This window comes from Microtus pennsylvanicus, chromosome 20 (genome assembly GCF_037038515.1).
Source record: "Microtus pennsylvanicus isolate mMicPen1 chromosome 20, mMicPen1.hap1, whole genome shotgun sequence".
Taxonomy (NCBI): domain Eukaryota; kingdom Metazoa; phylum Chordata; class Mammalia; order Rodentia; family Cricetidae; genus Microtus; species Microtus pennsylvanicus.
The window spans coordinates 31,252,560-31,275,727 of record NC_134598.1 but is presented as its reverse complement, the minus strand read 5'-3'; the positions used below and the strand labels follow the sequence as shown (position 1 = coordinate 31,275,727).

The window sequence follows — 23,168 nt, the reverse complement described above, 5'->3', positions numbered from 1 at the left end:
GGTGTATTTTAAAATCTTGCCTGCTTTACCCGAACTCCCTTTTTAATCTAAGGCATCAATAATACAGATCCACACTTTTAACTGCTTGGGGAAAGGCAACATGGGTTAAACCCTCATCGAGCCCAAGCTGCTGAACTTGCCCAGTACTGACATGCAATTACAGCTTCAGAAGCCGGCAGCCAGCAGCTCTGCAAAAGCAATGAATTTCTTTTTCCCATGGAGAAAAACACTGCTCCACATAGAACTAATAGATTCAGTTCACCTCAGACATTCCAAAATAAGACTCTGGATATATCCAGGCAATCTCCCTTCTGATGAATTTCAGTCTGATGCAGATTCTGGGAGATGCCAAGGACTTGTCACTCTCTCTAAGCCAATCTGGTGATTGTTACAACCTCAAACCCTTGATTGTTTACAGAAACAAAAATAATATTTTCAATTTAATCATAGATACGTCTTGTGTCTTGTCTACTACTCTTTCTCAATAATCCAGACCCTAGGCACAATAAAAACAACCAACACAAAACTGAGCTGAACAACAGTATACTTGAATTTTAAAATGTCAACGTCTGACACACTTGAGATCTTATGAACAATTAAATTTTTAAGTGAATATTTAATATATCTGAAATCTCAAATGAATTTTAAGAAATCTTATAACAGAAATTTTCATGAATGCTCAAGTGGCAGTTCTATGCTTCTGGTAATGACAAACTGCAACTAAACAGTAGGGAGAGGACTAACGTAAACACGCTTCCAAATACTTCCAGTATGCTAAGTCAGACCTGAGTGTGCAAAATCCCTACATGGACTGTTCTAAGATATCTAGAACTGATCTCATATATAAAGAAGCCACTCTACTTTCTTGCCTATGTATTTTTCTCTTAATGGTATAGCATGAAAGAATATGAGATAATACAGTATACAAAAATAACTCTTTGTACTTGGCAAGAGGGAAAAATGCAGTCTAATTTTTCTTTACCTTTTTATTGACACACACCCCCCCCACTGAGTCTAGTTCGTGTTTCCTATATATACACATATTTAATGCTGCCCACTTAAGTATTGGGAAACCTACAAAGGATCTCCTTTCTGAAGAAAACAGCAGCCACTGACAACTGTAGTTCTGCCTCACGAGGTGGAGCCTCATTAGAAAAATAGTCTTAAATACAAAAGTATGGTTCTGGAGACAAATTACAACTTGTAAAATAGCAGGGCATTGAGAGGAGCACACAAACTAAAGATGTTCAAACCAGGTTGAGGAAGTAAATCACAAGAGTGATTTTAATGTGAGTTCAAGGCCAGCCTGTTCTATAAGAACTAGTTCCAGGAAAGGCACCAAAGCTACAGAGAAACCTTGTCTCAAAACAAACAAACAAACAAAAACCAAAAAACCCACTCCCAACAGCAGCTACCACTCATTCATTGATCTTAGCCTGGTGTTGCCAAGTAAATGCAAAGCCCACTAAGGGTCCTTCAGAGGTACAGCTGCCCTAGGAGGAGGCAACATGCCCAGCAACATGTCTCAGGCTCTGACTGCTCTGGACTGGCACTACAACATCTGTCTCAGGTTCTGACTGCTCTGGACTGGCACGACACATGAGCTGTATGCATTCTTGGTTTCCTAAACAAGAAGACAAACTTCATACGGTTTTCTGATAAAACTAATCAATCAAAAATCTAAAATCAAAATTCAATTACTGCACACCTGGAGACATCTAGTGTTCTGCCTGTGACTAGTCGTGACCAGAGAGGAGGGGAGAGAAGGAATTCTACAGGGGGTGGGGTGGGAGGACCTCACAGCTTTGAAGAGGGAAAGGGAGACAATGGAGTGGAAGGTCTTTACTGGGAGAAAGGATAATACAGAGAAGGAAAGAGACAGGGATTAAATAACGCTAAAGATGTTTGAAAAGGTCATAGCAAATCATATTATTTTATGTTTATCTAAATTTACATAAATACGTATATGTGTACATACACACACACACCAAATGAAGTTATGCTACTTTAGGTGGTAAAAAAGCCAGACTTTTTAAAAATTCATACAAGTTTTTTCATACTTTTTATTCATACAAGTTTATGAAGTTATATGCCCCTAATACAAAACACAAGAGCCCAGTATTTCTCAACCTGTGACTAGCAACCCCTTTGGAAACGAACAACCCTTTCACTGGGGTCACCCCAGACCATGGGAAAACACTGTTCCCATCAAGATTCATTACAGTACCAAAATTACAGTTATGAAGTAGCAATGAAAATTATTTTATGGTTGGAGGTCACCACCACATGAGGAACTGTATTAAAGGGTCACAGCATTCAGAAGGTTATGAACCACTGGTCTAGACTATCCAAACCAAACCTCAGTACTAAGCATGAGAAACTTCCTTTTAATCATTGATCAGGAAAGTCCAAACGACCCCCAAAACAATATAGGCTAGCACCATTGCCCTTGACTGCCTTCTACAACTTGAAGGTAAGACGCCTCTTATTTTTGTCCCAGGACTTGAGGAATCAAGCTGGTACCGACAGGAGCTGGATGGAAGGCTCCTCTCTGAGGACTTATTCTCAGAGTCCTGAGAAAACATACTAATAGTAGCAAAGGCTGTATAAGAAGAACGCAGTGCCACTTAGTGACCACTGCGTGGGAAACAGCAAATGGTAGCAAGTCCTCTATGTTGGCAATAAGTCTCTAGCAAACTACAGGAAGCAGAGGGCCATATCTAATTTGTATGTGAAAAGCCAGGCTTTTGAAAAATTCATATAAGTTTTTTTATACTTTTTATTCATACAAGTTTATGAATATGCTATGCCCCTAATATAAAACACAAGAGAAGAAACACATTACTCTAGTTCCTTACAAAGATGTGTGACCAAGATGTGATTGTTTACAGTAGCTCCACAGCCTGAAGGTTTAGGCTTTAGATGACCAAACACAAATAAAGAGAAAACATAGACAAAACATAGTTGGGATTTTACAGCAATAATAATATTCTAAAGAACCAATCTGTGAAAACTAAAAGCATTAATCCATAAAACCTGGAAAGCACTGTCATCTCGAAAGGATTTGTTGTTCAGCAATTCTAATTCTCACACTGCATTTGTCAGAAACACCCAGATGTTTAAACGCTGTCAGGAACAAGCCACATGCTGCACATGGACGGCACCCAGTCCCGGCCAACACTGCACTCTTACCTCCTAGCCTGTTCTTACTCCTTCCCTCCACCAAATCCCTTGTGTACCTTATTTCTGTCATCTCCTCCACATGAAACACCCTTTCTCCCAGAGTTCTAGATCAGCCTCTTAAAAGCTCAGTAATTTCTAAATATGTTCAGACAGCCACATGTTTATTGAGTGTCTTTACCCAGGTAAGGTGCAAGGCCGGGCATGGCTGCAGACAAAGACATAAGCTGTGGTCCCCATTATAATGTGCACATGTGGAGACCTAACTCTAAGAACCCAGAGCGCAGCAACTGGAGCCGCTCTGTCACACTGACACAGCAAAATCCAACTCTCTCTCTCTATGGTCCCTCCTGTACTCCTGATTTTCTCAACTTTTCTAAACCACTCCCCCAACTCACAGCTTGTGTCTATAACTCCCTTATTCCTCACACACATGGACCTCAAAATGTGACATTTGCCTGTCCAATTAAGTATCCTTTAAATTTTCCTCAAGTAGCACATATTATTAAAACAACAATTAAAAAACCCTTCTTCCAGCAAGCAGCAAAGATCTCTTGTCTTTTACCTAATACTAGTTGTGGCCAAAGCAGTGAGAATAAAAAGCCCGGTATAAAGAGCTCACACGGCTACCTCTCATCCCTCTGAGACTAAACACAACATATCTACCTTAAAAGATCTACCTTACTGGAATCATCTCTAAAAATTTTCAAGAATGTCAGCCAAAGAGTGGATTCATTAAGACATTTCTCATGCCTTTAAGAAAAAAATTAAAACTATTTTTTTGACGAAGGAAAATATCTAATTGACTAATTTTTTTAAAAAATATTTATTTATTCTTTATGTATACAATATTCTGTCTGTGTGTATGCCTGCAGGCCAGAAGAGGGCACCAGACCTCATTACAGATGGTTGTGAGCCACCATGTGGTTGCTGGGAATTGAACTCAGGACCTTTGGAAGAGTAGGCAATGATCTTAACTGCTGAGCCATCTCACCAGCCCATTGACTAATTTTTTTAAAAAAGTGTTCCTAAAGATTTCTGTACTTACCTGATATGTATGAGTAAGCTTTGATTCTTTTAACTACTACATGCTTAAAAAAATTTTCCTCCAAAATTTACTTGACTCTATCCAAATAAAATAATGTCCTATACATGACAGTATTCATGTGTGTACCTGTCTTTACGGCCAATAGTTTCAATTGCACAACACTTCTGTAACAGAAATGCCATGGGAAGATTAAAATCCTAGTCTTAAAATGGTATTATTAGCAAATAGTTACATTTTGTTATAGATAAAGTTATAGTATCAAAAGATCAAATATTTAACTGTATAAGTAAATTCATAAGCATTCTAGTATATATTAGCTTATTTTATCTTTGTCAAACACTGTCATTAAAAATTAGACATCTTCAAACAAGATAAATTTTTAAATGTTAAAAATTTAAACTTATTTTATGTAAAGTAATTCAAAATATAATTAATCAACTTAAATTTGGGGGGAAAAAATACCGTACCTGATTACTTCCATGGCCAAAAGGTGTACTGGATGTATTCGTGGTTACGCTGTGCAAAACAATCTCACCACTGAGAGACCCAGAAGCAATGTAGCAATCATTCCAATTGTATGCCACACAAGTGACTTCAGCTTTATGATCCTGAAGGAAACGAATACAGGAACAGCAGCCATTAACCCCACATTCTGATGAACAGAAGAGCACAGCTGTCAATCAACACCTGTGCTAACATTTTCCTTCAACACAACACTACTGAGCTGATTGGGAAACCACACAATCCACGTGGAGTCTCCTCAGAAGACAGTGTTCAGGGCCGTATTACATGTCCACGGACTCTGAAACAATAAACATTCCAGAAGGCTAACTTACTTAATGTTCACCTTAGAGAACTGACTTCCACTGATAGATAACATTAATTTGAAGTTAAATATTTGCTCGAGTATTACTGTTCAACTAAAGGTGCTGAAATTAGCACCAAAACGATGGAACAAATACTAACTAAACAGTGGCATCAAGGGATCAAAGGAAGAAAAACAGGTATCACTGTCAAATGATCTGAGAGAGAAACATAAAATTAGTCTAACCTTGAAGGATGAAAGTGGGGAGTGGCAGTACACACGTCTAATCCCAGCACTAAGAAGGAGCATGTGCTCGAGACTAGCCTGTACTATGTTGAGCTCTAGGCTAGCCTGAGCTATATAGCAAAGTCTTATTTCAAATGACAAACAAACAAATAAAAGCAGAGGTGAGTTACGGGGAAAGGAAGGAAACCAGACATGACCAAGTGGGAGAAAAGCAAAGAAACATCTGAGCCATCAGACAGCAGCTGCTCCCACTGGCTGAGCACCTTCTCAGCTGGGAGTAACAGGCCATCTAGTCAATCTGTAAAAATCCTAAAATCAATATCATTTGCCCCACTTACAGATGAGGCTCACAATACAACGAAAAATTAGGAGACCGGTGCCATCTTATATATGTGCTGAGAGACAACTAGTATTCCACTCCAAGTCCAACTCCAAAGCCCATGGCCTCCCAACACTGCAGACTGCCTACCAAATATGAACAGCATCTTCTCTGAGGGAACAAAAAGTTCAAAACTTTGAAGAAACTGAGTTCACAAAGAGTGTTCCCAAACATCAAATCAGAGATTTTTAGCAGGAACATGTAACACTGACCTGAAGGGTGGGGTTTTTGTTTTTCTTTTTGGCAATATAGTGTTCTGTTATTTACTGACATAAATATACTCAACTTGATACAAAATAACTAACAGATTATCAAGACTAGTGTGGCTAGGGACACCACACTCACATTATAACTTTATCCAAAGATCCTTCAAACATTTCCTCTCTTCTATCAAAGAACAAGTGCCTGTAGGATATTTTTTATGCTGTATGCAAAGACACAAGCAACATCCCAGTGCATTGTTGTCACAGGGAACTAAGAGAGTCATCCAATAGAAGTTCTGCCACTTTGTGAAGGAGCAGGTGTCTCCCTAACTCCAGTTGTGGAAACTACTGCCATGAATCATCAGGAAACAACATCTGCTATGCACCAACCGAATGCCAGAGAACTGACAGACTGACCAAAGACTCCCTCCTCAGAATGAGTCTGTCTAAGCAGTGTGAACTCCGACAGTACACAATGGAAACACTATACGAAGAGCAGAGCAGGGTCTGCACTTGCAGGGACCACTCTGAGGCTCACGAAGAACCAGTTCATTAACATCTGACTCAGTTTCTCCATCTGCACCTGAGGATGTTTGCTGTTCTGCAGTTACTAAACAGAAGCAGCATTTGCAAGTACAACGGCTCACACAGTAAGGAACTCGACAAAAGCTACCTACTTCATTAACAGCAACCTGTCTTTTCCCACAGTCAAGAGTCTTCAAAGTTTAGCTCTACTTAATAACCTTCAGAATTAACTCAGAAAATGTACAGGACAATGTCTGATATTTACGACAAACAGTCCGGAGCCGGATGACAGGAGAGCAGGAAAACCATTACTGTCACATGGTAGCAGGTAAAGGAAGTTCTCTGTGTAGGCAAGAGTACGGATGTACAACCATTTACGTTTCATATTAAATCTGACAAACTCAAACATAACTCTGTAGTTCCCCTTCTAAATATTGAAAAAGGAAAAAGTAGAGTTAAGAAAGTCTTAACCACAGACCTTCCTGAGATGAACGTTTATTTCTGAACCTAGAAAGAACTACCTAAGGGAACATGGATTCTACATAGTGAATTATTTTAAGAATTACTTCATTACCAAGTTCAAGTCTGGTTACTGAGCTCCAGAACCACATACACTTTCCCAAAACCCTTAAAAATAAATAAATAAAAACCACTGATGACAAAAACCACACCTTAGAAAAAGAAAAACCAAGGAAGTAGTTCATTCAAAATAGGAGAAATACTTGAATATGTGAAATAATAATAATAAGGAAAAGGCAACACGTGTCAGTAATTTCCAGGAGGGAAAGTTTAAGCTAGATAGCACCTGCATTCCTCAATAAGTCTCACTTCAATTATAAGGGCAATGTTTGGTTGGTAACCATTCCAAACAGAGTGTGAGCCATTCATTCTATAAATATTTAAAATATATTTACTTACCTTAAGAGACCGATGAACCCGTTTTGATTTTAAATCCCAAATATTAACAGTGTTATTTAGGCCTCCACTTGCCAAATACATTGATGTGGAATTTAAATCGACACATGTCTGCTTTTGCTAGTAAACAAACAAACAAACAAAATTAGCTTAACAGGTCCCAGAGATGATACAGTCTCACCCAACACAGTAAGCATGACAATGAATATGCTGAATTAAAAGCAGAGATGCTGATACTCGCAACTAAAAATTTCGTCTCTCATCATCCTTCATAGAGAACCAACAGCTTATTCATCCTATGACATCAAGACAATCAAAACTTGGTGGTATTTCCTACGGAGACGATGAGAGGAAGCTCTCCATCAAGCATGTGCTCAGTGTCTTCCCTGCTCAGACCTTCTCTAGGATCTCTATACAACCCTAAAGTTAATCTCTGCTCAGACCTTCTCTAGGATCTCTATACAACATCCTAAAGTTAATCTCTGCTCAGACCTTCTCTAGGATCTCTATACAGCGTCCTAAAGTTAATCTCTGCTCAGACCTTCTCTAGGATCTCTATACAACATCCTAAAGTTAATCTCTGCTCAGACCTTCTCTAGGATCTCTATACAACACCCTAAAGTTAATCTCTGCTCAGACTTTCTCTAGGGTCTCTATACAACATCCTAAAGTTAATCTCTGCTCAGACCTTCTCTAGGATCTCTATACAGCGTCCTAAAGTTAATCTCTGCTCAGACCTTCTCTAGGATCTCTATACAACACCCTAAAGTTAATCTCTGCTCAGACCTTCTCTAGGATCTCTATACAACATCCTAAAGTTAATCTCTGCTCAGACCTTCTCTAGGATCTCTATACAACACCCTAAAGTTAATCTCTGCTCAGACCTTCTCTAGGATCTCTATACAACATCCTAAAGTTAATCTCTGCTCAGACCTTCTCTAGGATCTCTATACAGCGTCCTAAAGTTAATCTCTGCTCAGACCTTCTCTAGGATCTCTATACAACCCTAAAGTTAATCTCTGCTCAGACCTTCTCTAGGATCTCTATACAACATCCTAAAGTTAATCTCTGCTCAGACCTTCTCTAGGATCTCTATACAACCCTAAAGTTAATCTCTGCTCAGACCTTCTCTAGGATCTCTATACAACATCCTAAAGTTAATCTCTGCTCAGACCTTCTCTAGGATCTCTATACAGCGTCCTAAAGTTAATCTCTGCTCAGACCTTCTCTAGGATCTCTATACAACACCCTAAAGTTAATCTCTGCTCAGACCTTCTCTAGGGTCTCTATACAGCGTCCTAAAGTTAATCTCTGCTCAGACCTTCTCTAGGGTCTCTATACAACACCCTAAAGTTAATCTCTGCTCAGACCTTCTCTAGGATCTCTATACAGCGTCCTAAAGTTAATCTCTGCTCAGACCTTCTCTAGGATCTCTATACAACACCCTAAAGTTAATCTCTGCTCAGACCTTCTCTAGGATCTCTATACAGCGTCCTAAAGTTAATCTCTCAGACCTTCTCTAGGATCTCTATACAGCCCTAAAGTTAATCTCTGCTCAGACCTTCTCTAGGATCTCTATACAGCGTCCTAAAGTTAATCTCTGCTCAGACCTTCTCTAGGATCTCTATACAACATCCTAAAGTTAATCTCTGCTCAGACCTTCTCTAGGGTCTCTATACAGCGTCCTAAAGTTAATCTCTGCTCAGAAAATGCTAAACATAAGACCTTTAAATAATTTCTAGCTGGGTGGTGGTGGCGCAGGCCTTTAATCCTAGGACTTGGGAGGTAGAGGCAGGCAGATCTATCAGTTCGGGGCCAGGTTGGTCTACAGAATGAGTTCCAGAACAGCGAGGGCCACACAGAGAAACCCTGCTTTGAAAAACCAAGCAAATAAATAAATTCTAGCTTACCCTCCCATTTTACAGATGAGCAGAGATTTTTAAACAGGTCAAGTCTCCTAGCAAATCTCACCTCACGGAGTCTTAAGCATCTCAGCAAATCCAGACCTTAGGGCTAGGGGTGTAGCTCAGTAGCTGAGCATTTTCTGAGCAACTGTGAGGCTCTTGGAAATCTACCACCACATATAAACATATGCATAAACATAAAAACAAAATAACCTGGTCTCCCATCCTTCCTCGGCTCAGCCAGGGCACAGATTAGCCCTCAATTCCTTGTCACCCTGGTCCCAACAAGGGTGATACCTTATATCAACAAGGTATATAAACTCCAACCCTACAATAAATTTCACATGCCTCCCTTCATCCAAATCTATTACCAGTACTAACCCAAGCTTTGAACTTTGCTCAACCATGGCAGCAGTCACTAGTTTCTTGTTTCCACTCTTGCTTTCTGAAAGCCCTTCCCCAGGAATACAGTGGGCAAAAATTTAAAAGAAAAAAATTAAAAAGCAAGCCAGAGTTGGGTATAAAGGTTTTCAATGGCTTACAAGCACACCTAGAAGAAACCCCAAACCCATCAACGTGCCGTCAGAGCCATATTTGTCTGGGCCATCAAATACAAAAAAAACCAAAACGGAAAAATGAAGTCAAAGGAAAGACTTAATGACTTTACCAAACGGTAAGCTGCGCAGGCTGAGGCAAATCACCTCACATTTTGGAGAGGAGTACTTCATCACCTGTTCCTACCCTGAGAGGCAGGCATCCCAACAGTCTGTGCTCCAAAGACTCTTCAGGTGTTCCCCTTCTCACACCCCCATGGACAGTGACCAACAGTATTAACTAACACGTGTACAAAAGAGCAAGACACACAGCACATCAGTGCTTCAACTCTAGTAATAGTTCTCCCAAACACCATCGTATCAAGAAGATTTACTTTAGAATCTACTTGCACTGCAAATCTAAGTTTTCTAATAACCATTTTAAAAAACTTCAAAAAAATAGATAAGAATGGTATCCACCAAAAATTAATATACTGGGATGCCAGCTGTCACAGTATAATTATTGTTAAGGTATCAAAACAAAACCTATACTTAGAACTGGTTTACCTGTTGATAGAAGACCTTTCTATGTTAGTGGATTATTAATGCATCTAATGAACTTAAATAATTATTAGAAACTGTATGGTATTATAGAAATCCTATACCCATAGGACAAAAGAATCAAAAGACACAATTTTTAAAAATTAAATTTCAAAGTTATTCTGTAGTCCCCAAAGCCATTATAATATTAATACCAAGATGTCCACTTCAAAGAGGAAATATACAAAATTAAAAACAAAATAAAGAAGTCAAATTTCATTCTAAAAATAATGTTAAAATAAGTAGGGTGGAAATCTCTTTCCAAGGAGAGAAGGCCTGAGAGCTTAAATAGCATTGAGTCAACAGGGCTGGGACCTCACCACAATAACGACCAGATACGCTGCAAGAAATTCCTAGCAAAGGAAATCACTGTTTGCAAAGGCTTTTAAAACTACAGCACACTCAAAATTGGAACTCTGACGAACTCATCTGTCTTCCTGCTTCACAACTAATGTTTTAAAGTGGGGAGGGCTAAAACTACACAAATTCACTAAGTCCTCAGAATTATTCACATTTGTAGACATCACCAGTTAAAGTATTAAAACATAAAACAGAATTTGAAGTATAAAAGTACAAAGTATACTTTTTTTTTAAAGTGTGAGGAATAGGGCGTTGTAATAATCCAAACACTAAGGCAGTAAAGGTAGATGGTTCTCTATGACTTCAAGGCCATCCAGACAGCCAACACCACAGAGAAAGAGAGACAGAGACAGAGAGACAGAGAGAGACAGAGAGAGAGAGTCTTAAATAAACAAGCTAATAAACAGACGGGGGGGGGGCAGAGGAGCTAAACACTGATTTTAAAACACAGCGCATGAAACAGCATGCAGTGATGAAGCTGGAGGCACTGATTTGGCTTCGACATTAAATTCAACAGCAGCTTGCTGGCCACTTTTCAAAGGACCCAAAGACCCCAAGACTGCTCTAACTCCTGTCCTGCAGAGCTGCGGTGACCCACTGACCAGGTCATTCTCCTCTACTGAACTCCATCTCCTCAGACTCCCACTCTACTCAGACATTCTCACTACCTAAGCCTCCTCACCTGGGCTGAAGTGACAAATAAGTTTAAACTAACTAAATAAATAAATAAATAAATAAATAAATAAATGCCCCACACAGAGAGAAGGAAATAGCAGCAGCATTAGCAGCAAGAAGAGAAGGAGCCACAACTTTTTGTTTGGGTGTTACTCTTTGAAGAGCAACTTTTGTGAAGGTGTGAATGGAAAAGAATCCAGTATTATCCCAAGTGAACCTAAAAAACAAAAGGATAAAGAAACACATCCACTGTGTGCTATGGGCCCAGGACTTACTGAAGAGCTCATCTGCTTCAGGTGCTTAAGGAGGCCCCGGCAGAGCCCTGAGTCCTAAGTGGTTGGCATCTAAAATGGAAGGGCATCTTCAGGGCTAGTCTTTTGTTGATGACCTGCACTCAGTCAGCAGAGAATTACATCATGACGGTTCATATGGTCAGGTTAACCTAGTGACCTAAGTCACCCATCAGCAGGAGGGGAACTGGAACTAAGGCCTCCTGGGATTCAATAGAATGTCACCTAACAGCCTTTCAAGTAAGCATATACAGGCCACCTGTTACTGTAGTATTTGGAACTCAGGAGAAAAAAAATGTGTTAAAACACAAAGAGCCAAGACAAAGAAGTCATTGTCACTTAAGCAAAACATATTTTAAATGGTTTAAAAAGCAAACAACTTACCCCTTCAGCAAGCTCCAAAAGCGGGACGGGTTTACATTTGCAACTTGACACCACTATTTTGTCTCCGCTGGAAGACGCTGTCACTAGGAAGTTATCTGAATGAAGAGTTAGGAAGCATCCAACAGTCCATGGGCACCCACAGCCCCCAACTACGGTCATAGAGCAGTCAAGTAAGCCAGCGCCAAGACAGGAACACAAATACACCTTAGACACAGCTTTTAAAATGGTTCCCGTTACCAACTGCTAATTCTCTTTTTCAGGAGGGCAGGGAGAACCATCCCTTCTGGCTACGCTATCATCTGAAAACTACTTAGCCCTTGTGAAACACTACTCCATTCCCAGGGTGGGCCAGAAGGTCTAATTTTATCCCTTCAGAAGTGAGAACACAGTAAGAGCAGCTCACGCAAATAACAACCAGCTCTGTCACATACAAAGTCAGTTTATGGGACTCATTTATTAAACCACTGCTCAGTCCCAGCTGCAGTTAGACAGCTGGTATCCACGCCACTCTCCTACTTCTTCCAACAGAAGAATGAAGACTGATGTTTTCTCAGGACTGAAGTCACTGTCATAGATGCTTCAAGCAAGAATATATTAAGAATGAGTGTTATAGAGTACAGTAAACACAACTGATTGTGGTTTTAAAAAAACTGCTTATGCTATGCAAATTTAAACTTTAAATTAATCTTCACTTAAAATTTTAATTACATTACTCTATATAAATTATACATGAGTAATAAGTAAACACAAAACAGGGTATTTTAAACCAAAATGATTACATGATGTAATCAAGAATAAGAGTCTGATTTTGAAAGTCATAGTGCATTAAGATATCCGAACACTTTACATGTATATGGATGCGTGTGTACCGCTATGCATGCACACCAACATATCACATTCCGGGTATGGAGGTCAGAAGACACTCAGGGAAGTCATTCTCCTTCCACCAACTGGGTTCAGCGAATTCAGCTCATCGGGTTCAGCAAGAAGCATCCTCACCCCCTGAGCCATCTTGCTGTCTCCAGAATACAGGAACTTTAAACTTTCAACTTTCAGGAAGCAAAATCTACGCATGGAAGCAGTGGAAACTTCGGGATAAGCCTTACTATATTATTTTGGAGAGTGTTCATAGTATTCAGATATTTTATGAATAGATCATTTTTGTTGTTGTTGTTTCTGAGAAAGTCTCAAATATCTTAAGCTGGCTTCAAAACTCATTTTGTAGCCTAGAATGACCCTGAGATTATGATCCTCCTGCTTCTACCTCCCAAAAGCTAAGATTACAGGCATGTACCACCATGTCTGATTTAAGTGGTGCTTACAACCAAACCTAGGGCTTCATTCATGCTAGGCAAGTCTCTAGCAACTAAGCATCACTCCAGCCAATGTATTATTTAAAAAAAAAAATAAAGTTCTGAGCTCCACTGGGATGAGGCTCGCCTACGTGGGGGGGGGGCGTCACCTTCCACTCTAAGAATGAGTCTCTGGTGAAGTCAAGGATGGAGGGTCACTGTCTTCTCCCCTAAGAACGAGGTCTCCAGATAACAGGTAAGCTGCCATAAACATGAACTGCTTATAAAAAGAGTCTATGTTTCTCTGGTTTGTGGATTCAAACCAAGCAGCAAGTGCAGAAATCCACACAGCTAGCCGCCCATGCCCTTCCCTGCAAACTCAGGTACAAGCTTACTTTTACAGTCCAAGTATTTGCACATCTCTAAACTGAGCAGGCCCTGGTTCAGAGCAAGCTGCACACATCATTTCTAGGGGAAATAAAACGGTTCCCACCAACACAGAGCCACAGTGAGAAGCCACTGGCTTCTTTGTTCACATTTCACCCCAAGGACACAGACAGAAAATGGCAGGAAGTGGGGAGTTTCTAAGTTTTTCTTGTAGTTTTGGGAGTATGAGAGAAGGGCGGGACATCACCTAAAGAAACTAAAAGAATGAACTTCCCTGGCACCTCATACTAAACCTGTTCTTGGATCTTTCATGCTGGAACCTAAGTCGCCAAGTCTAGAACTCTGTTCTTCAGTAACAACGGGCATGGAGGAACCACAGCCTCTTTAAGGGTGAGACTGAACAACGCTCTCTGCACAGAATAGGAGCAGCTCCCGAAAGTCACACAGCACTCCCTCACTGCCACACCAGCCATTAGTGCAAGCTCCCGGAAACACTCCCTGAAACAACGCTAAGCAGAAAAAAACACAACCTATTTCTTAAACCGTCCCAGAAAAAAAAAAAAAAAGAAACTATAAACACAATTAAACACTAAAAATAGAGAGGATCAACTTCATACACTTGCCACTCTCCTTAAAATAGCTTCCACATGACAGGCTGGAGAGTTCTTCACACAAGTTTGATTAATAGAGCATCAAAGTAATTGGTTTCACTGCTGCTCCAATGCAAAAATCAAGGGATGATCAAGAGGGAAAATTAATCCAATAAGAAAACTTGTCATTTGTTATGTATGTGCAAGAACAGGCATTTGAGATTAAAAGTTCCTAATACATTTGTTCATAAATCAGTCATATTGTAAAGCTTTGTCAGTTTCCCTTTCATCAGGAAGAAATTAATACTCTTGATACTGGTAAAAACCAGACAATTCTTAACACTTACGGTTGTTTCAAAACAGTATGTGTTCCACAGAAGATGAATTTCTAGCCTACCAAAGACATCGAGTATTTTCATATTTTCACATCAAGAAAACTAAGAGCGCTTCATCTACAGCAAAGGCCCTCAACTTGAGGCATCTGGACCACCACAACTGGAAGTTCAAGGTATTTCGAGGCTGGGCAGCAGAGGCCAGGAACATTTCCTGTGATGCCCAGGAAAGTCCCCACAACAATGACCTGTCAGACCAAAATGTTAACAATGTGAGGATGATAAACCCTAGCTGACAAGCTCCCATCACACCCATTCACAAGCTCACCAATACAGGGAGCATGCCAATCAGAAAAGCGCAGGAAAAACTCAACCCATTTTGTTTGTTGGGAAAAGATGCTGTTTTCATCACAGACAGGAAAGACAAATCCAAGCATATCATCAGGAAGATACAAATGGTGGACATTTTTTTTGTTTTTATTTTTTTTAAATCTCCTCCCTATCTTGCTTCTGCCCCCAAGTGCTGACTGAATTCCAGATCAGATTCAAATACCCAAATGGAGATACAAAACATCATTCCCAAATCTCCCCGATGCTCTACGACCCTCCTTATTCTGTGTATTCTATAATAAACTGCACACAATAGAATTTTACTGCCTGTATCTGAAGACTAATATAGAGGAAATAAGAGTACATGCATATGTAATACTTTTATCTATATTTTTTAAATCTATGGTAATGACACAAAAATACTTTTCTTTTTATGGCCCAATACAGTTTTACTAATTACTGAAGACTAGTGAAAAGTTGTTAACTTTTTGTTTTAAAGGATACTATTGCTGCTCCAACATATCGAACTGATTCCATGTGGTGACGTGTGGGGGTTGAATTTATCCACCAATGTCATAGACGAAGCATCCCATATTCTAATATCATCGCCTGATGAAGCAAATCTGAGGTTTTCTTGCATGACTGAGCCTATAAAAAGTTTAGAACAACATACACCATTAGGGGAAAGCAATCTTTAAAAGCCAAAATGAAAATAAATGTTTTATTCCAAACAGCACACACACTAGAGATTTGAACACCAAACAAATCACATACTCTTAGCTCATCCTTCCAAGAGTTTTCCCCAGCAACCCCAACAAGTTCCACCTCCTCTGCCCACATACAGGACAGCTATACCAGTGCAGATCTCCTTTCTTTCCTGTCTGGGACCACTGAGACCTCAACACTGGCCTTCGTGTGTCTATGCATAAGCCAAGGTCACCATCACCTTGGTGTCTCCTCACCTGCTGCCCCTCTACCTGGAAAACTGCCCCCAGGTTCCCCTAAACCACCCCCTTATGATTGAGGTCTCAGCTCCAACATCCCTGCCTCTAAAAGGAAGGTTCCCTATCTACTGCGGCGGAAGCAGCCTTTTACCAGTTACCCTGTATTCCACCACCGAATTCAACGTTGTTCATGAAACTTCTGCTGTCTTATTTGTCCCCATAACAACACCTGCCTCCCATTATAGGAGATTTAAAACATTCCTGATCCATAAGTGCTCCACAAAAAAGTACCTATGTTCTCATCTTTTAAAATATGTACCTAGAAGTTTCAATCCCATTATCTCAAGTTTTCCAAAGTCTAAAATTAGTAGCATAGTTAAAGAAGTTGTCACTGTCTTCCTAATACCAACTCTTTTTTAGTTTTAGTTTTTCGAGACAGGGTTTCTCTGTAGCTTTGGAGCCTGTCCTGGCACTAGCTCTTGTAGACCAGGCTGGCCTCGAACTCACAGAGATCCGCCTGCCTCTGCCTCTAGAGTGCTGGGATTAAAGGCGTGCGCCACCACTGCCCGGCTTCATTGATACTTTAAGTCTAATAAAAAGAGGTGACTTTTTTTTTTAAAGGATACTATTGCTGCTGCAACATATTGAACTGAGTACACGCGATGACGTGCTGACCAACAGTGGCCACGGACAGGCCCCCATTTCATCAACAAAGCACCATACTTATCTCTAACGGGCTCCAGAGGACAAGATAAAACGCTTAAAGTAGAAACCGTTCATTCCCGAGAGAAAAGAAAAAAAGAATGCTTTGAGAGAAATGCTTTAAGAAAACAAAAATATTTAACGTTTAGGGAAAGGCTAAAACTGTTAGCCAGAAACTCCCGGGACTGCGGGGTGTGCTGTCGAGATACGGTAGTGTATGGGTGGCTCAGAGGTAGACGTGCCAGGAGCTGCTCAAAACTTGCAGTCACCTGTTGAAATGTAGACAATGTTTCTAGTCGCTGACAGAAGCCTGTACCCTATGTCCCCACCCCCGGGCCCCTAAAAGCAGAACTCTTCAGTGCAGTCAACACAACTCCAAGGAGTCGCTACCGTAACAACACGTAAGGGGCAGCAGCTACGAGACAGGGTGGATCAAAATCCCCAAAAGCTGCCTTAAGCGACCCGCCCAGGCCGTCTCGCGTTTCCCCCGCTTGACTTCTGGGATCTGACAATCGGTAGCTCAGGGAGGGTCCCGCGAAAGACGAGCGACAGCGACCAACTAACTGCACCCTTGGCTGCAGGAGACCGAGCTCTCCGGGGTCGCACCCCAGGCCCAGGGCGGCTGCGGACCCGAAGGAGAGCAGGCCGCCCGAGGCAGCTCGGCCCGCAACTCTTCGGGCCCGTGACCCCGTCCCGTCCCGGGCCGGGCCACTCTCCGCTGGGAGCGCGCGCCCGCTCGCCCGCCCGCCGCCGCCTAGCGCCGGGCCGTAGGCAACCGACCCCGGGGTCCCCCGCCGCGGCCCTGAACCGGGGTGCTCACAGTTTCCCCAGTCCGGCGGAAACTCACCTCTCAGGCGTGGGACCACCCGCTCCGCGGCCGCGTTTCCGGCTCCCGCCTGGACTGTTAAACTTGGGCGGCCGGAAGTCCCGCCCCGCGTGACATCACGAGGGAGGCGGAGCCCGGAGCATCCGCTCAGCGCGTGCTGGCTGGAATCTCAACACTGGGGCGGTGCAAGGGAAGTTTTCCTATCCTGGAGCTCTAGGGCCTTGGGGGCTTGTTTGCCAGACACCGTGTTTTTAAGCTGCCTGTGTGCTGGGTTTAGCCCTAGAGGAACAAGAGATCTGTGACCATGCAGGTCCCTTGGCCTGATGGAGTTCACCTTTCCGGGGAGCTAGTAGCAACAACTCTATATGTAAATGTCAAGAGCAAGGGATGTCGAAGCCAACATGCGCAACTGTCAGTTACCTCAAAAAGGTATCCCAGTTATCGCAAGAAAGATGTGACAAAGTCCCAAAAAGGGAATCAATATGGATGTTGGTATAGGAGAGGAAGCCATGGGAAACTAGTAATTGAGACACATCTAACCCAAACGCAAACCGAACCCTAACCCTGGAAGTTGAGAACAAACTTGGAGATGGGCTGGGTCGGTTCCGGAACACCATCTCAGTGTTATTCTTTTGAAGGAAATTGTCTCGGAGTGGAAAGGGGCCAATGAACTTGTAAAGTTTTTTTCGGCCAGATAAACCTCTCCACCGATGCAATAATTTAAATCAGACCAAATCAAACCGGATTAGAAAAAGCCCAGGCTCTAAGAGATTCCAGCATTTCCCAGGGGCCCTCCAGGAAAACACAGAGGGGAAAGGAAAACCAGGAAGACCACGTGTTTGCTGGAGGCGCAGTTTAAATAGCCCGTAGGAGTGATCTTGACCCTCCTTGGGGAAGAGTCTCCCTTTGGCGGGCTTTCTCAGAGGATATGTCCTTTAAAACCAGACTTTAGTTGATTGGTATCCTTTTGAGCCAGGAGCGTTGGTACCAATGATGAAGTCCCAGGAGCTGGTGCAGGTGTTGGCATTGTCTAGAAGACCCTCTGTAAGTTGGTCTTAGCCAAGACAACAGGGGTGACCTGTAAAATTTGCTTTAAAATGGCGAGGTTAAAAATAGGCTCTGGAGACTGTTAGTATTTTTTTTTACCAGACCTGATTTTTTGATAAAGCAGCAGAGCTTTTTTTTTCTTTCTTTCAGAAACTTGCAGATATCTATAAGACAACTGGAACAGGAATATTTTAGAAGACAGTTAAAGGAAACTGGGAACTGTGGATCTCTGAAGATACATTTGAAACCTATTAATCCTGGATGATGAAGCATGTGAAAGAGACTTCTGTCTTTTTATCAGGAAACTTAAGAAATGAAGTATTGAGTTACCAGTACCCTAAGTCATTAAATGCCACTAGACAGATCTAAGAGGGTTAAATGAGCAGGTATGAGACAACCTTTTTAGCTACACAGGCAATCCCACGTCTCTCCCTAATAGTTTTTGGCCTACACCAGTTTTAGAAGCAGTGCTTGCTGTTAGCCACTGAGTCCAGGAGGCCCGAAGATTTTTCTGTTTGGGGAATATTTAGTCTACCTGTCTTGGCAGGATGAGACAATCAATTCCCCAGTGTAGCATCCAGGAAGCTGATGAGGTGGAAGACCACTTTTTGCTGTATCGGTGGCTTTGCCATACGCAAAGGCAAGCCGCTAAGTGGAAGGTCTTTTATAACCGTATATCTTCTTGGAGGAGCTGTAGGATGCTGCAGGAGCTGGCATGTCTCTGTGTTAGAATCTCTTTTGTTAAATGCCATACTCTATGATCTGTCAAGGCATTTGAGAACTGGGTATCATTACCTGTTATTTATACTTAAATTAGACATATAATTTAAATTTAGACATGTGTTTTACCCAATTAGTTACAACTTACCAATGCTAGTAAGTGTAAGAAGATTAAAAGGAATATTTTAATAAGTTAAAGATTTTGGAGGCAGAACGTCTCCTTGGTTGGTCCAGTCCATGTGGGTACTGTTATGGTAAAAGTAAAACACCACAGATTCCCAAGTGGCTGCAGTGGGCTCTGGCACTTCAAATGTAGACAAAGGGCTGGAAAGCCAGACAACCCTGTGAGAAGCAATCAAGCCACAAACTTCAGGAAAGCGAGAAGAGCTGACTGAAGCAGACAAAGAGGTTAGGGAGGCGCAGAGACTTCCCGGAACAAAAATAAGAGAGCGTTTCAGCTGCAGAAGAGTCAAGAGGCTGACAGGAGAGGGAAGATTTTAGTGCAAAGAATAGAGGAAATAGAAGAGGTTGCTTTTGCCCGGCTGTGGTGGCACACGCCTTTAATCCCAGCACTCGGGAGGCAGAGGCAGGCGGATCTCTGTGAGTTCGAGACCAGCCTGGTCTACAAGAGCTAGTTCCAGGACAGGCTCCAAAACCACAGAGAAACCCTGTCTTGAAAAACAAAAAAAACAAAAAAAAAAAAGAGGTTGCTTTTGCTTTTGTCTTTAATACTGTAATAAAAGTTACAGACAGCCTAGGATATTACACTGACTTGGAAGCTTTACATTAGATAAGCTTCCTTCCATTTGGATAAAGGAGTTATAAAAATACAGTGTTCCCGGGATGTATTCAGGGAAAACAACTATCTTCTAGGGCATGTCATAGGATCAGTGCATCTTGGTCCTGTCTGCATTTGACAGCTCTGGACTCATAGCAGGATGAAGCTTCTTAAGACACCTCTGAGGCATGGAAAGACTCCATTGTGCCATCTGTGATGTTGGCTTCAATGGGAGAGGAAGGTCATGAACCTGCCCTAGGATCCTATTGGGTATAGGGTAGCAGACTGTACATTTATCTGTACCCTATCCTCATTGATAAAAAGAAGTGTGAATTATTGTGTTGCCGTGACTGTCTCTGAAATGTTTCAATCTGAGGAAAAGCTATCAATGATTTTTTTTCCTGAGTAGGCAATGAATGTATGCTATAAAACTTTTAATTAATGCCAAAGTTTGAGTTAAAAAGAAATCTTTATTTATCTCTGGTAGTGGGACACAATTGCTTTGCTTTAAGAAAGTGACTAAGCATAATTTCTTGGGCATACTTCAGTAATATTGTAGACATATTCAAGCTTATGGACTACAAAGTCTGTTTATGTTTTTACCTATTCTGAGCATCCATTTTTCTCTCATATCAAGCTACAGTCAGTAGTTAATTCGTTTTCTGACTGGGGAGATGGCTCAGTGGCTAAAGCACTTGTCGTGTGAGTGTGAGGACCAGATGTCAGATCCTCAGCATCTATGTAAAAGCCAGGTGGACATAGTGACCTGCCCGTAAGTGCAGCCTCAGAAGCGGGAGACAGGATCTCTAGAACAAGACTAGCCATATCACTGATCTCTGCGTTTGACTAGGAAACCCTGACTCAATGAGTAAGGAGGAAGGAAAATTGCAGATAATTCCTGATATCACCTTTGGGTCTCCATGTATATGTGTATACATACACACCCCTCCACACATGTGCTCACAAACATGCAATCTGCATACAGACACACGTGTGTGCTCACAAACATGCAATCTGCATACATGCATACCACACATACACATGAAAATGTAAAAAAGGAAACTATGAGTCATTTTAGTACATTCTGGCCTCATTCCTTCTGTGCATATGATATTCTGTTCTGTGGGCAATTTTTAGTTTGCAAAACCTCTGTTGGTGCATGCTCAGCATTTTATCCAGATGTCCTTTGCACACAGGAAAATTTCATATATGCAAGAACTGTATTGCATACACCGTCATTATTAATATGATATAAAGAGCATGTATGGTTTCAAATAGTCTAGCAGCTACATGCAAAAAAAAAAGAAACAAGTGAAATGTAATTCAAACAGACATTTAACCCATTATGTCTAAATGTTATTATTTCAATACTTGTTACTCAAATTTTAAAAACTATGATAATGAGCAAATCACTGCTAGCGTGAAAATCACTCATCCTTTTTCAACAAATGAAAGCTTGTATTGTTTTCAAAACTCAAATAAAACCTTAAAATGAGTGGAATTTTAGCCTCTCAAGCCTGGAGGCAAATTCAGAAGAAGAAGAAAAAAATGTGTGTCATATGCAATAACATCTCCGCTCGGATAAATGCAAGCCTCTGGAAGCTGATACCCTGAACACATCCTCCTGATTGTTTGTTAACCTATTTTCTTCCTACTTCTATCTCATACCAAAGTAACAGTTACATTGCCATAAAGAAAAAGAAAGCCCACCTTATGTGCAGCTTAATATACCGCTAAGCCATGTGCTTGGGTGATAAGGATGAGCTCACTCTTCAGTATCCAAAGAGCTCTGAGCCTGTGGCTCCGACCTACAGCTCATCCTATCGAACAAACAAACTAAAGCTTGATTTTATGACTTCTTCCAAGAGCCAAAGTGCTTGAGCCCCGACGTTAGTGAGCTTGGTGTTTAGGTAGTCTAGAATAAATATCAAGAGTCACTTGGGCAGGGACAGCAATTCTGTTCACTGTATTGAAGTTTCCTCTGTTTCTACATAATACTTGTCCCGGTGCTCCTGTCTTCGGGCCTCCTGATATCCGAGCTGTCTCCTTGTCAGGAAATCTCTGGACCTGTGCCTTTACCATTTGTAAACCCGATATCCCACAGCAGTTCAAGCTCATAAAGATTACAACAATCACCATTCCCGACACCAAGAGTGCACTTCCTACTGCCTCTTCCTGTATTCTGCACCTCGGTCAGCCGGCCCACCAGACACCCAAAGGTCCAACCTCTCCTGTCCCCTTTCCTTCCACATTCCAGCCATTGCTATATCATACAGGTTGGCTTTGATTTGCTGAATTTCCTTCAGCCAGGTGTTACCTTTGCCTTAATTGTGTCTCCCTCCCTTGAAGTGATAATGTTTGACTCATCTAGCCTGTAGGCCTGCCTTTTCTACTACATGCTCCATGCTACACCAGACAGATCATTCTACAAAACAAACCCGGCCACATCCATCCAGTTTGGAACACACTTTGGTGGCCCCTCATCATGGGGCTAAATATTAATATTTATTAGACCTTTCCCCTGCCGGAACAGTTTGTAACAGCTCTGAAGGGCGCTGAAAACAAAGCAAAACAAACAACTAGTTGAGGGTTTTCTTTTATTCCTAAAGAAGTTTCCAGTGTTTCTTGGGTGAACATAGATTTTCAAGTGTCTTGGACAAAGTTACGAAACAATAGACGTTACTGAAATTTTAGGGGCAGAGTCTCTGATGACAGGCGAGTGCTTCATCCTTCAGTCTTTCAAATGCCATGGAAGAAGAGCATCGAATGCACAACCCGAGAGGTCCTGAGCTGAGATTTTCCTATTAAAGACGACTCACTTTTGCTCTGGTTTGTTTGAATTGAACAGAGACGCTCTTCAAAAGATGAAAGGGAAATTCCACCCGAAAAGTGACTTCTTTGCATCTCTTGTAGCTATTGACTGAAATCACAAGGAGGCTGCTCGCGGTAGCTCTGCAACTCCTACACCCTGATGGAGAATGTTACCTCCACCTGTACTGGAGAGGTTCGCCTCTGAGTCAGAAAGCAGTCCCATTTTGTGTTTCTACACATATAATAAAGCTGTTCTATGCCACTTATTTCAGATAGCATCCCAAAGCTTTGATGCAATGTTATGAAGTTATAGTATTTAATTAGTTTCATGCATGCTTCCCTCTACTCCCATAATAAAGGGT

General features: G+C 41.5%; 1 protein-coding gene across 1 annotated transcript in view; it reads right to left on the bottom strand.

Annotated features, from left to right (window-relative positions):
* The window catches only part of Nedd1 (NEDD1 gamma-tubulin ring complex targeting factor), a 37,788-nt gene extending 20,255 nt beyond the window's left edge, over positions 1-17,533 (bottom strand). Inside the window, exons 1-5 of the mRNA XM_075954221.1 lie at positions 17,472-17,533; positions 15,483-15,626; positions 12,048-12,142; positions 7,305-7,421; positions 4,696-4,836 (exon numbers count right to left, since the gene is read on the bottom strand). Of these exons, the coding sequence (XP_075810336.1) occupies positions 4,696-4,836; positions 7,305-7,421; positions 12,048-12,142; positions 15,483-15,618 (489 nt within the window). The 5' untranslated portion in view covers positions 15,619-15,626; positions 17,472-17,533. The remainder of the gene's footprint in view (positions 1-4,695; positions 4,837-7,304; positions 7,422-12,047; positions 12,143-15,482; positions 15,627-17,471) is intronic.
* Positions 17,534-23,168: the final 5,635 nt, after the last annotated feature.